Source organism: Aphelocoma coerulescens, chromosome 1, assembly GCF_041296385.1.
Source record: "Aphelocoma coerulescens isolate FSJ_1873_10779 chromosome 1, UR_Acoe_1.0, whole genome shotgun sequence".
Classification (NCBI taxonomy): Eukaryota; Metazoa; Chordata; class Aves; order Passeriformes; family Corvidae; genus Aphelocoma; species Aphelocoma coerulescens.
Window position 1 is genome coordinate 25,079,990 of NC_091013.1, and position 14,559 is coordinate 25,094,548.

Here is a 14,559-nt window from a genome sequence, read left to right on the forward strand (position 1 = left end):
CAATAGAAGTCAAATTATCATTTTAATAGGAGGAGTCCACTGTCTTTCTGAGGTTGTCAGAAACCTGAAGTTTGTAATGAGTTTGTCTCTCCTACCTGTGCTCTCTTTAGTTTTCTTGCACTTGGATGAGCAGTGCAGTGTCATACAATGACATTAGGAAGGGAAAGTCTTCATTTTGCTGCCTGGGGGAATGAAAGTAGCACAAGTCGGTGTTTTGGGCTGTTGGTTTTAAGGATGCTCATGACCAATGATTCATTGTTGTCACACAGGTTTGCCAGGACTGGTTGGCCCCCCAGGGCAGCAAGGAAGCCCCGGGACACCTGGATTTCCAGGTGAAAAGGGAACTCCCGGCTGGCCTGGCTTACCAGGACAAGCAGGTATTTGTACGGTTTCAGCTATTCAATCATTTCTGTCTGAGCACTTGCAAATGGTCCTTTGGGGTGAAGAAGAAAGGGGGTTTTTGCAGTTCAGAGTGGCAGAGTTTCCCCTACTAAAACATTTATTCCTCACAAAGTCCAGGTGTATTAACAAAGACACATGTGGTTGCTTTCCGATTTATGGCTTCTGGTGTCTTCTCAGCTCATTTTAACTGTTGATGACCTCTTCAACTAGGAAAGCAGTTTTCAGGAAACATACTCATTTTTCATGACAGCTAGGAAGAAAAAACAATAAAAAATTATTAAATATGCAGCAAGAGTAGTAATATACAATATGAGAATATTAGAATGTGGCATTAGATAGCAAGCAACATATTTGTCCTACATCATTACCAAAAACTGTTAACTGATTCAGTATCGAGTTTCAAGAATAAATTACTTATGGCTTAGACAGAATTGTGCTATCAAAATGCAGGTGATAGTTTAAAATGAAGCTGTTTATATCATAGGATGCAGAATCTCACATTGTTGCCACTTAATTCCTTAATTTATTAAGCTAGCAGGTTTTTTTCTATCTTATAGCCAAAATCACCCTGCTTTTAGTAAGATTCTTCTATCTGAATGTGCATCAAAGCTCAGCTAATACAGTTTTGAAGACTGCTTTTTTAGACAGTGAAGAGAGACAGACAGTTATTTTTCTGAGATCGAATAATCCTCCAGAGCTGTGGCCATTGTCTAGCTTTAACATCATATTCACTACTTTGACAGGTACAAATAGATGGAATAAATTTTACCTGCAACAATAGTAACAGTAGCTGTTAGACATTTCATTAGGGTTTTGTTGGGGTTTTTTAAATGAGACAGAGTGAATTGCTCCTGAAGACAGCTTTATTATAACCACATTTAGAGTCTACAATTATGTCATAATTGTCTTGGCTTGAGGATTTTGGAAAACTAAATGGGTACTAATAAAACTCTGGAAGCAAGGCTGGAACTAATGACATGCTACCAGATGGATCAGAGATATTTAAAAAAATATCTCTGGAGTAATGAGTTTATCAGATAATTACAAAATTTGCCAATCACAAACTATGGTGTGGTGTATTTCATAATAAACTTACGGTAATTAATTAAATTTCAGGTAATACACCATATTTTAACACAGAATAGCATTTATTCAAGCATTCTATTTTTTTTTTTTTGGCCCAGGAATATATACAGACTAATAGAAACTATTATGATAATCATGAATGTCATTTTAAAACAGGCCAGCCTGGCTTAAGAGGAATCAGTGGACTGCATGGTTTACCAGGCACTAAGGGCTTACCAGGATCACCAGGTAAGTGAGGCTGTTACTCTGCCTGTTCACAGGCACAACATTGTGTTGGCTTCAAGTTTTGTTGGTGAGGTCTTTGTAATGCAACTTTCTTAACTGTGTCCTCAAAAGCTTTGGAATGTGCTTCATTATTGTGGGCTCTGGCAAACAACTTCATACACTATGTGCTACCCCACAGGTGGATTAGAACACAACTTCAAATTATAACTTCTTTCCTCTGATAAAGTTAAAACCTCAAGGTCTTTTTTCTCATCATGAGCCTTTTTTTCAATGAGCCATTACAGACTCATATATTTTGTAAATCCACATGCTCTATACATGTACTTTAGCATGCATTGTTATATGCAGAAACATTTCAGCTTTCCTTTTTGTTCTGAACAACTCCTCAACAGGTCCAGATGGGTATGGCTCTGCAGGTTTCCCAGGCACAGTGGGTGACAAAGGAGAAGCAGGAGAGCCAAGCAGAGTAGAAGGTGGCCGAGGACCTCCAGGCCAGAAGGGAGACAGAGGTGTTCCAGGTTTGTATTCCAGAGAATGGGATCCATCTGTTACTTATTTCATCTGTGGGTGTTAGAGATTTCATGAAGTGCATAGTTGTGTAGGAAAACTCCTGCAGTCAGGAAGGTCACTGTTTGGAGTTTGTGCTGCAGCTCAGCCAGCCTTTGCTCAGAAACAGCAGTGTGTATTCCCCAGTGCTGGACAGCCTGGGTCCTTCCCCATGGTAGCAACATCTTGTAGCACCCACTGGGCCCAGCAGGCTGCAAATGCCAGAGGCTACTCTCAGCCATCAGCTCCCCAAATATTTTTAATGAAGCTCCAGTTACACAAATGCATGACCTCTCTCTTTTTTTGCAAGCCTGTCCATATTTACCTTTCTCCTGAAAGCCTCACTGTTTGTCGAAGTGTGATGGTCCTGCTGATACCTCAGGGGCTCTGTTCTCATACACGGGGCTTTGCTGGTGCCATCACCCCTCATGCAGAGTAAGATCCAACCCACTATGCTGTAACAGGCTGTGCCCATCTCAGGATGGGTCACCACCTGGTTTTCATCCATCAAGAAGCCACCAGACTGATGTTATGAACAAATTACAGGGGTTTTGTGGGTTTGTTTTTTAAATTTTTCCAACATTTTGTCTCTGAAAGGATTAAGGATTGACAGAGATATAAAACCTTACTGCCTTTGCCTGCGTGGTTCAATGGCTCATTCCTATTCTTTTGTGTTACACTTTATTGTTACTAACATGCTGTGCCATCTCAAACACCATTCAGAGATTTATTATCAAGCATTAGAAAAAGCAGCTTACCTCATTCATGGGTATTTGTCACAATTATAAACAGAAGGTCGACTTCCTGACAACTTCAATATACTTTAAAAAATAATCTGTTATTGGTAGGGCTGATTTTTGGCCATTTAACAATTTTTCATCTGTAGAGAACTTCTTGGATTTGAACTTTTGGTTTTAACTGACCCCAAAAAATGCTAAGTGTGAGCCCTGACTCTGCAGGCACAGAAGAACAAAGCTGCTTTCCTGCCTGCTTCAGTATACCTAGGGTATTTTGAGTACTTCCTATCTTGAAATAATATTTTACCTGGCAAACACGAGATTATTAGTATTCCACACAGTGAGATGTAATTAGCTACCCAGAGAGCTTTGGCAGAGAAACTAGTATTTTAAAATTCTTTACAAAAACCTTCCACAGTAACATCTGAAAAAATAAAAATCAGTAGGAATTGCAGGTGTTTTCTATTTGAAAATCCCACTTCTTAGTCTAAGGTGAGTCCTTTTAATTGCAATTGTGCATTTTTTTCTTGCAGTACTGATTATTTCTTCTCTTCCTTTCAGGAGTCCCAGGACCCTTTGGTATTCCTGGGCAGGAAGGATTTCCAGGGCCTCCTGGGATTTCAAATATATCAGGATATCCTGGTGATAAAGGTTCCCCAGGTCTAGATGGAGTCCCAGGTAATTCATGCAACAGCAGTCACTGTTATTTCTGAATTGATTCAGTAAAGTAGCCCTATTAAACACAACACTAAATTGTTGGACGGAGCTAATGGTACATCAGATAACAGAGACAGACCTCTTGAAAGCAAAAGGCAGTTCCTCCAGGTTGTCCTGATGAAAGGATTTGAATAACAGCAAATAACATTAAATAATCCAGAATTCTCTTAACAACTTTCAGAAGTATTATGGCTAATCTACTACTCTAAATCTGAGGTCTGTGGCAGACTTGTAAGTCTATTAAATATCATGTTAATCATTTACAAAATCCTCCTAATGTGAAATGACCATGCAAGCTAAATTTCATTGGAAAGCATTAGCTCTTCCCTCTTAAAAATACCTGTTGCTTATTGGAGTGCACAGTCATTTCAAACTGTGGTGCCACTCTGAAGAGCTTTTAGCAGTTGTTCCACTAACATCTTTATATGATGGATGGAAATTTTTATGCAAACTCAGCAAAAACTTAGGCAAAGCAGCTGAAAACCAGCAAAATACCTAGGCTTCCAAGTTGAAAGAGAATGTTAGTTGGCCTGACTCTGCATACTGGTTCCACCTCTCCAAGTAGTCAGGGGAGTGGAAACAGGAACACCATACCCCAGCCAAAATGGTGAGACAAGTGTGGCTCACTCTTACTTTGCCACATACATCTTGCATTCGTATCCTCATGTGACCCAGCTTCAAAAGGCAGCACAAGAGATGCCCCACTCAAAACCCTAGTTAGTAAGTCACTCTCTCCTCAGAAACAAGGTCCAAATGTCTTGTAAGCAGCAGAGGTAACTGAAGAGAAACCTGCCAGGTTTATCTGCAGGCAATATGCAATTCTAGAAAAAGAAGCTGTTCCCATAATTCCCAAGACAGCATGAAGTACTTATCTAATTCCAGATGTTCAACTGAAGCACTAAGATACACAGAACAGTAAGTCCTTGGCTCTGAGTCAGGTACTTGATGCTCTCTGATTTCTCTCTAGCTACTTGGATAATTTAGGATGAAGCAAGGAGGCACCTAGTGAAGTGGGGCATTTACTGGTGAAGGAATAGTTCATTGAAGGCTGTATCTCAGCAGGCACCCTATTTCTGCTGAAATCTTGCTTGAGATAACACTGAATTTTGTGGGAGCTTGGTGCTCTAATTCCTCTGCCACTGCTGCAGACAGCTATGCCAGCCTGAGAGCAGGAGCAGGAGTACTGAGTAAGTCTGCTGAGGAGCTAAACATTTGCTTCCTGCTTAAATTAAGGAAATAGAACCTGATGGGATACAGTTAGATAGTTCTGTTATTTTCCTCTGTGCCCAGGTGTTAAATATAAACAGATTACAATCTATATGTCCTCTAAACAGGCTATCCAGGACCACAGGGGCAGCCTGGAATACCTGCTCCACCAGGAAGCAAAGGAGAAAGTGGACAAACAGGTAGGACTGGAGAAATTGGCCCAAAAGGAAGTAGAGGTGATCCTGGATCAGCAGGAAGACCTGGCCTGCCTGGATTCCCTGGACTAAAAGGTAAGGGTGGGAAATGCTGATCTTGGCAGGAAGCAGGCAAGCCTTCTATGCTACAGCAGCTTTAATACCGTGACTTTTGCACTCACTTGATTTGTACTGAAATGCAATAGTACCTCTTGTCATTTTGCATTAAAGGTCGTAAGGGTGAACAAGGTGTCATCGGCTTTATGGGCACAGCAGGATTTCCAGGTGATTTGGGACCTATTGGACCCAAGGGAGATAGAGGAGTAACTGGTAAGTGTGTGCAGTCAGATGTGTGACTCCTTTCTAAACCACTCATTCTCCAGCTCCACAGAGCTGATCTAACTGGCCCTGCTCTGAGCTAGGAGACCTCCAGAGTCCTCTGTCCTGCATGACTGTGTGAATCCTGGCAAATTCTGGAGGACAGATGCCTGAATTTAACATGAGAAGTCAATTTTTTGCCTTTATGAATTTAATTCGTATGAGGTGCCAACTCCAAAATCAGAGCTACTTTTGGGGTTAAAAAAAAGAAGAATTTCTTGTCTAAATTACTCCTCCAGAGTAGACATACTGGATATTTAAGGAGACCTTTAAAATCCATCACTCCATCTATACCATCGTGTATCTGTGTCTCTTGAAGCCCACCAAAAGATGGTGTTGCACCTCAGAGAGCTGTGGCAGTTTAGGGTGAACTTCCCAGCTTCCTGTGTCACAAATGAGGGAGCAGTAGCATCATTAATTTCCTTCTGCTTATCTGTGTACTGTCTAAGTGAAAACAATCTCTTGGAGATTATCCCACACTTGGAGATTGTCTCATCTTGGGCATCCCATACCCACACATATTTCCCCAATATGAAACAGCTGCTATACCCAAGCTGGTGAGTTGCAGACCATAGACCCTCTCATACGTATGCAGCCAAGTAAGAGCACCATATCTCTAGATGAAAGTACGTTAAGGAAACATACAGGGTGGTTGGGGTTTTTTAATCAAACCATCTCATCTCCCTTCTAATGACAGGCTTCCAGGGACCTCCAGGCTCTCCTGGGCTGCCCCCTCTTCCTCCAAGGCTGGTTGCTGAGCAAGGTTCACCAGGTCCTCGTGGAAATATAGGACCTCAGGGAAGCCCAGGAGATATGGGACCTCAGGGCCCACCAGGAGATCCAGGTAGGAATCACACATTCAGACTGAAAGCTGTTCCCCTTAGCAGAATGAGGCCACCAGAGCACTGCTTGTCTGTAAGCCAGAAAGGAGAGTAAAGTTTTGGTCTTCCAAAGCTGGGGCTTCAGCTTTTTTCCTCCTCCTAGCATTCAGAGCGTAAGCAAAACAGGAGAAACTTTGGCAACACTCATGTAGCCAAATCTACATGGTAACACTCAGTAGCCAAAGCAACATCAGATATGGATCTCGCACAAACCGAGACTGAACGTGTTTGGTGGGAAAGTGCACATCCTTGTGGGATGCTGTCAGCTCAGGGAATAATGTAGTGTTAGTGACATATGGACCTGATGCAGTGCAACTTTTGCCATGAGCCTCATCAGAGATAAGTGGTGCCAAGAGTGAAGAATTAGGGTTGTGGGGCTCATGTTGTCTTGATCCCAGCAACCTTTTCCAATGAACGTAGTGCTTTTTGCCTGAGCAAGTACCACAGGATCTTGCCTTCAGTGTAAATTAGTAAACCCAGCAGACAGGACCAAGTATACGCAAGTAGAGCACACGTTAACAAGGTGGGATGGGCATGTTGATATGTCTGCAGTCACTGTGCTTACAACCATTGTTGTGTAAGGTTTCAGAGGCTCACCTGGAGAGCCAGGACTCCAGGGCAGGGGTGGCATTCCAGCTCCTCCTGGCTCCAGAGGGGAACAAGGAGGAATGGGATTTCAGGGTCCGGTGGGATTTGAAGGTAAGAGATATCACACTTCTTCCCTCTTTCTCATTTCTCTGCACTGAATTGCTCTGTAGTTACTGCATCAGTGGAAGGAGGGGAGGGGAGGGGAGGGGAGGGGAGGGGAGGGGAGGGGAGGGGAGGGGAGGGGAGGGGAGGGGAGGGGAGGGGAGGGGAGGGGAGGGGAAGGGAGGGGAGGGGAGGGGAGGGGAGGGGAGGGGAGGGGAGGGGAGGGGAGGGGAGGGGAGGGGAGGGAAAAGGAGGGGAGGGGAGGGGAGGGGAGGGGAGGGGAGGGGAGGGGAGGGGAGGGGAGGGGAGGTCATTTGTGAGAGCACAAACTCAGCTGGATTCTTTCTTTTCTGCCTTCTCTAAGGTCAGCCAGGTCGCCCCGGTAGCCCTGGGCCACCAGGCATGCCGGGACGCAGTGTCAGCATGGGCTACCTGCTGGTGAAGCACAGCCAGTCTGACCAAGAGCCAATGTGCCCAGTTGGCATGAACAAACTCTGGAGTGGATACAGCCTACTGTATTTTGAAGGACAAGAGAAAGCACACAACCAGGATCTAGGTATGTACAAATATTGCTGGCAGCAGCCTCAATTCCAAAAACTGGGACTACAGCAAACAGGCTTAGGAAGCACCAAAATGGGAATATAAAAACAGCATGTCTTCATGTCTTCGTAGAGTGCCCCCGAATGAGCAAGTCATTAGTGTTGTTCAAGGGAACCTGTAAAGCCAGCAAAACATTCTGGACCACAGGGCTTGTGCTGTACCCGCTGGACTCTGCCTAGCAGGCTGCAGCTCCCTGAGAGCACAGCGGGGCTTTCCTAGGGCCGTGTGACCGGTCACATCCCGGAGTCCATTTCGGACAGCCCCGTGATCTGGCTCCGGCAGCCAGCAGTGTTACAATGCACTGGTGGTAAAGAAGGTAGAGAAGGGTCTCTCATGAGGGTCTGAGATGGTTTTAATCACACCTTGTCCCTGTGATGTTCAGAGGTAGAGAGACCTCGTGGGCTGGGTGTGGGGTGGTTTTGTCAGGGGCCCAGGGGTGGTCCCTGGGTGGGGTTGGGGTACAGGAGCAAATAGGGAGAAACTGAGGGAGTGGCCAGGGCTAGGGCAGGGAACAGGGGAACATGTGAAATAGGAAAAGCAATGGCTTAACAGATCTCCACAGGCTTTCCTGACAGATACTCGGGAAAGAGCAGGAAACTGAAAATGTGCATTGTCTTCTGTGAGAATGATTGCTTTTTTCTTCTTTTTTAACAGGGCTGGCTGGTTCATGTTTGTCTCGTTTTAGCACCATGCCATTCCTCTACTGTAACCCTGGGGATATTTGTTATTATGCAAGCCGAAACGATAAATCCTACTGGCTCTCAACTACAGCACCTCTTCCAATGATGCCCGTGGCAGAAGAAGACATTAAGCCGTATATCAGTCGCTGCTCAGTTTGTGAGGCCCCAGCTGTGGCAATTGCTGTCCACAGCCAAGAAGCTTCTATTCCTCACTGCCCTGAAGGCTGGCGCAGTTTGTGGATTGGATATTCCTTCCTTATGGTATTTGGTCTCCAGTGTCACATTTTGTGCAGCAGTGGGTTTTAAATTTGAGTGTTAGTACTAGTAAGGCTGCTCTGCTTCAGAGCCAGCAAAAACAAAACCATGCATCGCACTGGGGAACCAGGGAACTACAAAAGTAATTTCTAGGAAGCAGAAGAGGAAGATGAAAATTTCTGTGAATTTCAGAGAACATTGTCTCTTGTCAGAGTAGCATCTGGAGACCTTACTTTATGTACAAAATAGTGCTTCAGAACTGAACAAAAGGACAGCTGTGACTTAAATAAAATTACACTGAGGTGCAACAGTAGCACATGAAACATTTTCACAGCCAAAGATTTGGAGTTACTTACATACATCACTACTAAGAAGCTGATCTAGGGGGGAAAAAAAGCAACAACACACTTTTCCGCTTCTTTTTGAAATTTAAAAATCATTGGTGTTTGGTTGAAGATTTTGAAGCCAAAGTCTTTCACTTATTCTGGAAAGAGAGACAGCCACTGGTTGTTTTTCAAATTAAGTTTCAGTGTTGTATGGCAATAAGAGCTCAGCTGTACATCCCATGGCTTACAGGATCTCTTTGATCTTGTGATCTTATAATCAGGAAAAGGGATGTTACACTTAGCGCTGGGTGTGCAGCAGAAGACCTGAAGGGCCTGACCTTTTTTTGCAAGACTGTACAGAGGGATCATATGAGCACTGGAGGGCTTAACATGGTAAAGAGCAGCTGAAATGTTACTGAATGGTCTGATGCTTATTTTTCTGACTTCCTTGATAAACACGAGAGTCAAAACCTGCAGCAGCATTTGTATGTCAAAAGCCAAAAACTTAAATTTTTCAGAAAATAAGATAAAGGGAAATCTGAAATTTGTTACAGAAAAAGAAAACCACGTTTTGAGAGAGCAGGTCAATTTTTTCTTTACCATCCCTGTGTTTGACCTTTCTTTTCCTTCTATAAAAAGCCCTGATACCAATCTGATAGTTACTTCACAAGAATGCTAAGAATTAATTAAATATTTGCAAAGCCCCATGTAAACACTGAGCATTGTTAAGAGCAAATTGTCAACTTAGCAAGAACCTTTTGCCAGGACAGAGTCTGTCAGCACTGTGGTACACACAGTGAGAAGAATTCCCATTTTCCTAGCTGGCTTTTGGAGCAAATGAAGTGTTCGGTTGTACGCATTTTTGCTTCTCAGGCAACTGTGGAAGTAGAGCACACGTGGTTTTCTCAGAGTACATACTGTTTTATTTCCTTGGCTTAAATTTGTCACCTCCTTCCCCTGAGTAAGGTACAATCCTCAGTCAGCACAGACTCTGCCCAAACAGCCGGAGCAGTCAGCAAGCACTCCACTATCATACATCCTATACGAGTAAGCACTGCAGAAGGATAAAAAGCCATAGTCAATAACAGAAGAGATGTTACAGGAATAGAGTTGGAGCTTGCAGACCAAGCATGCAATGCCAGTGGTCATCTTCAGGTTGCCAAGCAGGGCTGCTCCCAAGCAGCAGCAGTTTTTACTGTCTGCTTTCCACCTCCAACTGCAGAGGCCTCAAAGCTGTAATAATTTATGCTGCTTCTTACATTCCCTACATTTATAAAACTATTTAAGAACTTTATTTTCCAGCTGCTTTCTTTTACATTGCAGACTCTTTCCGTTTCTAACAAGAATTCAACAGTATAACTTAAAAATACAGCTGTACAGCTCTTAAAGGGACAGAGAAAAGGCCCATTTTGTTAGTAATGCCTTTGACAGAAGAAAAGTAACATTCAGTTCACTATCGCAGAATCTGTCAAAGGCAACAGTTGAGTAGTGTAGAGATGCATGATTTTGGTGTAATTTGCTGTCAAAAAACGTCCTACAGGGAACTAGTTATTGTATAGAAGCTAATTTTGTTTCCACAGTGCTCCTCATATGCAATACAGAGGAAGACAGACTTTATAATTTGGGAAATTCAAATTAGATGTATAGTGGAAAGTTGTTCTTAGTGAGGGTAATGAAACAGAGGAGCAAGTTGCCCAGACAAGTTGTAGGAAGTCCATCCTTGGAGATATTAACAACTCTACAGCGCCTTGGAGCAACTGAGGGCAACTTTGGTGTCAGCCCTGCTTTGAGCAGGGAACTGGATGAAGTGACCCCCAGTGGGCCCTTTCCACCTAAATGACTCTCCAATTCTAAGACTTCCAAAAGTGAAAATCTTAACTATAGAAAACATATTTGTTAGACGATTTTAAAGATGCATCAGCATATGGGCTAGCTGCTTTATATCATTATAGCATAGCCAAACCCTTACACAGATGCAGGACTGGCCAACTTTCTGCTCTGGGGATAAGAATTAGGAGCAATTCTAGTGGTTTTTCTCTTTTCACACACATAAGTTTATGAGGGCATTGCCTGAGGCTGCACTCTGAACACTGCTCTCCTTGTCTCCCTTAGCACACTGCTGCTGGTGATGAAGGTGGAGGACAGTCGCTGGTTTCTCCTGGGAGCTGCCTGGAAGATTTCAGGGCGACTCCTTTCATCGAATGCAATGGCGCACGCGGAACCTGTCACTACTTTGCAAACAAATACAGCTTCTGGCTCACCACGATCGACCAACCCTTCCAAAGCAAGCCCTCGGGAGACACACTCAAGGCAGGACTCATTCGAAGCCATATCAGCAGATGTCAAGTCTGTATGAAAAACTTATAGAAGTCTCTCACAGTATAAGGAACCACCTTATCATGTAGTTCTTATACAGTGGAGCCTTCTGTGGTGGTTAGACAATTGAATAAGTCATGTTGGTGCTTTTTTTAACTTATTACCTCAAAAGCTGAATGGAAATTAATTTTTTAAATGTCTGTAAAAGCAAATTAAGTATAACACAAGTCTAACAGATCTAGTGCTGTGTTCTCCAACTATGCAGTATATATACACATTTTTTGCTAGTCTAATATTACATCATTTGCCAAATGATTAAAATACTCTCAGCTTTGAAACACCAAAAAAAATTTAGTAATAAAAGGTTTCCTTGGTCAGATACCCACTGCATTTACATGAAGAGAATATATGTATCTTTCTATTTACTGTATTTGTCACAACAGTAAACACTAACAGCTGCAGTTCCATAAATTAACACAGGGTGATCTAAGTCCTAAATCATTGCAAAATACCAAAAATATACCATGGTCCAGAATGCTTATGTCTAGCATTGAAACCTAACTTAAGTTTTAGTATTTTATGCTTGGGCATTTCAAACACACCCAACACAATATTTTTATTTTTTCAAGCCTCACCATGCTTTAGCACTTAACCACTGCCAATAACAAAGCCCACAGGCTCCCAAAAACAGTAACCGCAAAATGCAACTCTTTCAATTTGGTTATAAGTCTACATGATGAAAATTAGCATTTTATTTTATAAGCTTGATGGGGTTTTTCGTAGACATACCCCAAGCCAAAGGATCCCTTGCTCCACTGTGCTGTGGACATTTCATCTGTGTCACACCAGCCACACAGCAGAAACAGCAGCAATTGGTTTTTGCATTGCACCTTTTCCCTTCTGAAATCAAGCCGCTCATCACAAACAGGCTTTAACCACATCATGTTGGAGCAGCACACAGGATAGGGTTTGCAGGAGAAGGCATTGCTTGATGCCACACAACCCTGAAACACAGAACTTGCAGCCCTGCCAGCTGGCTCTCTGAAGGCATGCTGTCCTGGCAGCTGGGGACATGTGGCAGTGGGACAGTCACCATCCCAACGTGCACACAGTCATCCTTGCAAAAGCAAGGGGGAGGGAAGCAGAGCATTTATCTGGCACCCTCTCAATGCACATATCTAGCACCATTATCAAAACCATACAAAAGGCTTGATAATGGCCAGAATGGCTAGCTCTTTCCTTCTGTAGAAAGAAGCAATTCAGCCCAAAGTTGTCTGTCAACACTGCAAGACAGGAGGGGAAGAAGGATCAGCTATGAATTTCATGATCACATAATCTGATTAATATTTATAGCAATGACAGTTGATTTTTCAGTAACTCGCCTCGCTCCTGCTTCAGGTGCTTCTTGGCTTTTATTATTACATTCCAACCTCACTGCATCATAAATAAAACCTGTTTTTTTCTACATCTCTATTTGCTGGTGATTTCTGTTTCATAAACTTGTTTTTCCATATAATGCATATGGACTGCTCTGTTGAAATACTTTGTTTGTACTAAGGAATTAGAAAAGCACTCCCAGAAAACTCCTCCCACTGAAACTCAAACTCTTCAACCAGAATACACTTGTTTATTTCATGGCACTTAAAAAGATCTAAGAGGGAAGCTGTGTCTAAAATCACTTATTTAAGCTGAACAACTAAAATAGTATTTAATCTGTTGTTAGAATGATTAAAGCAAATAAATCCTGACATTGCAGATTAAAACAACCTATTATTCACACTCTACAATGTTCAGGAAAACAATATTTACCAGACTTGACAAGTGTTACGTCCACAAAAAAAATATATAAAAATGGTTAAAGTTCTAGAATCACAGAATGGTTTGAATTGGAAGGGACCATAAAAATCATCTCATTCCAACCCCCCTGCTGCAGACAGGGACATCTTTCCCTAGACCAGGTTGCTCAGAGTGACATTCAACCTGGCCTGAAACACTTCCAGGGATGGGGCACCCACAACTTCTCTGGGCAACCTGTGCCAGTGCATCACCTTCACAGTAAAGAATTTTTTCTTAATATCTAATCTAAACCTACTCTTAATTTGAAACCATTCCCCCTTGTCCTAGCACTACATGCCCTTGTAAAAAGTCCCCCTCCATCTTTCTAGTAGGCTCCCTTCAGGTACTTACCTAGCACATTGTCTGACCCAGATTAGTTGCTCATATAATTAGATATATCCATAAACAGAGAAATTACCTGAGCTTTAAACAAGCACTCTGGCCCTGTTGTAGCTCTGAAAGGCAGCCCCTGAACAAACTTATCACACTGTTATTTATTTCAGCTAAATAAAATGGTACTGAAAACATTGCAGTCAACATGAGCTAAATCTATTCCATATTTGCCAATTCTCTTAAATTAAATGTGACAGTAACAAATACCCAAGAATAGACAACTTGCCTCTTTGACATATTGCTAGACATCGGTGGTTGTGGGATGATCAGACAATATCACTTGTGAGTTGTACAGCATGCTACTCTGGCAGTGCAGCACATTCAGGGTTTTAAGAGAACTCAAGGTTATAAAAATCTGTAAAAACTGATTATGTCAACAACAGCAGCAAACTATTTGGATTTTTGTGGCTAATATATTGCCTAATCTTCCTACGTAGCTCATTGCTTTAGCACATAGAACTTTAGCACATAGTTCTTCCACCAACAGTTGCTCTGCCTCTTCATTTTCTGACTCAATAAGCTGTTCTTAACAAGTTTCTTAACAGAGTGGTCCCAGCACAGCATTAAGTGGAATACATGGGCGTGGGGAAAAAAGAAACCAACCACAAAAGCCACAGGGTGCTAAGCAGGCTTGAGCTTCTGTACTTTGTGTGCGTCATGTGCTTCAGGTCTGTGTACTCACAGCTGTGCTCCTCCAAAGCCTGCGCAATCACGGCTCGGAGAAGTGGAGCGAGCTCGTGCACACAAACACGCAGAACACTCACAGGAGAGGACTTCACCTGGTGAGCTAATCCAGAGCACTGCATGGAAGGAGACTGACTTGTCAAATGGACTCTTAGCTGCAAGTTTACCTCCTACGAAGACAGGCTGACAGCTGGGGTTGTTCAGCTGAAAAAGAGAAGACTCTGGGGAGATCTTATAGCAGCCTCAAAGTACCTAAAGGAGACTTAACAAGACCTGTAGGGACACGGCAAGGGGCAGCAGTTTTAAACCGATAGAGGGTTCGTTTAGACTGGACAGAAGGAGGACATTTTTTATGGTGAGGGTGGTGAGACAGACACTGGAGCAGGTTGCACAGAGAAGCTGTGGAT

At 42.9% G+C, this 14,559-nt stretch overlaps 1 protein-coding gene across 2 annotated transcripts in view; it reads left to right on the forward strand.

The window, feature by feature from the left end:
- Window positions 1-12,712, forward strand: part of COL4A2 (collagen type IV alpha 2 chain) — a 145,700-nt gene extending 132,988 nt beyond the window's left edge. For both annotated transcript variants that reach the window (XM_069003977.1, XM_069003981.1), the window contains 11 exons: window positions 270-377; window positions 1,645-1,716; window positions 2,106-2,231; window positions 3,558-3,674; window positions 5,048-5,209; window positions 5,345-5,443; window positions 6,189-6,335; window positions 6,955-7,071; window positions 7,427-7,618; window positions 8,317-8,603; window positions 11,036-12,712. In XM_069003977.1, the coding sequence (XP_068860078.1) occupies window positions 270-377; window positions 1,645-1,716; window positions 2,106-2,231; window positions 3,558-3,674; window positions 5,048-5,209; window positions 5,345-5,443; window positions 6,189-6,335; window positions 6,955-7,071; window positions 7,427-7,618; window positions 8,317-8,603; window positions 11,036-11,290 (1,682 nt within the window). In that variant the 3' untranslated portion in view covers window positions 11,291-12,712. The remainder of the gene's footprint in view (window positions 1-269; window positions 378-1,644; window positions 1,717-2,105; window positions 2,232-3,557; window positions 3,675-5,047; window positions 5,210-5,344; window positions 5,444-6,188; window positions 6,336-6,954; window positions 7,072-7,426; window positions 7,619-8,316; window positions 8,604-11,035) is intronic.
- The last annotated feature ends 1,847 nt before the right edge of the window (window positions 12,713-14,559 follow it).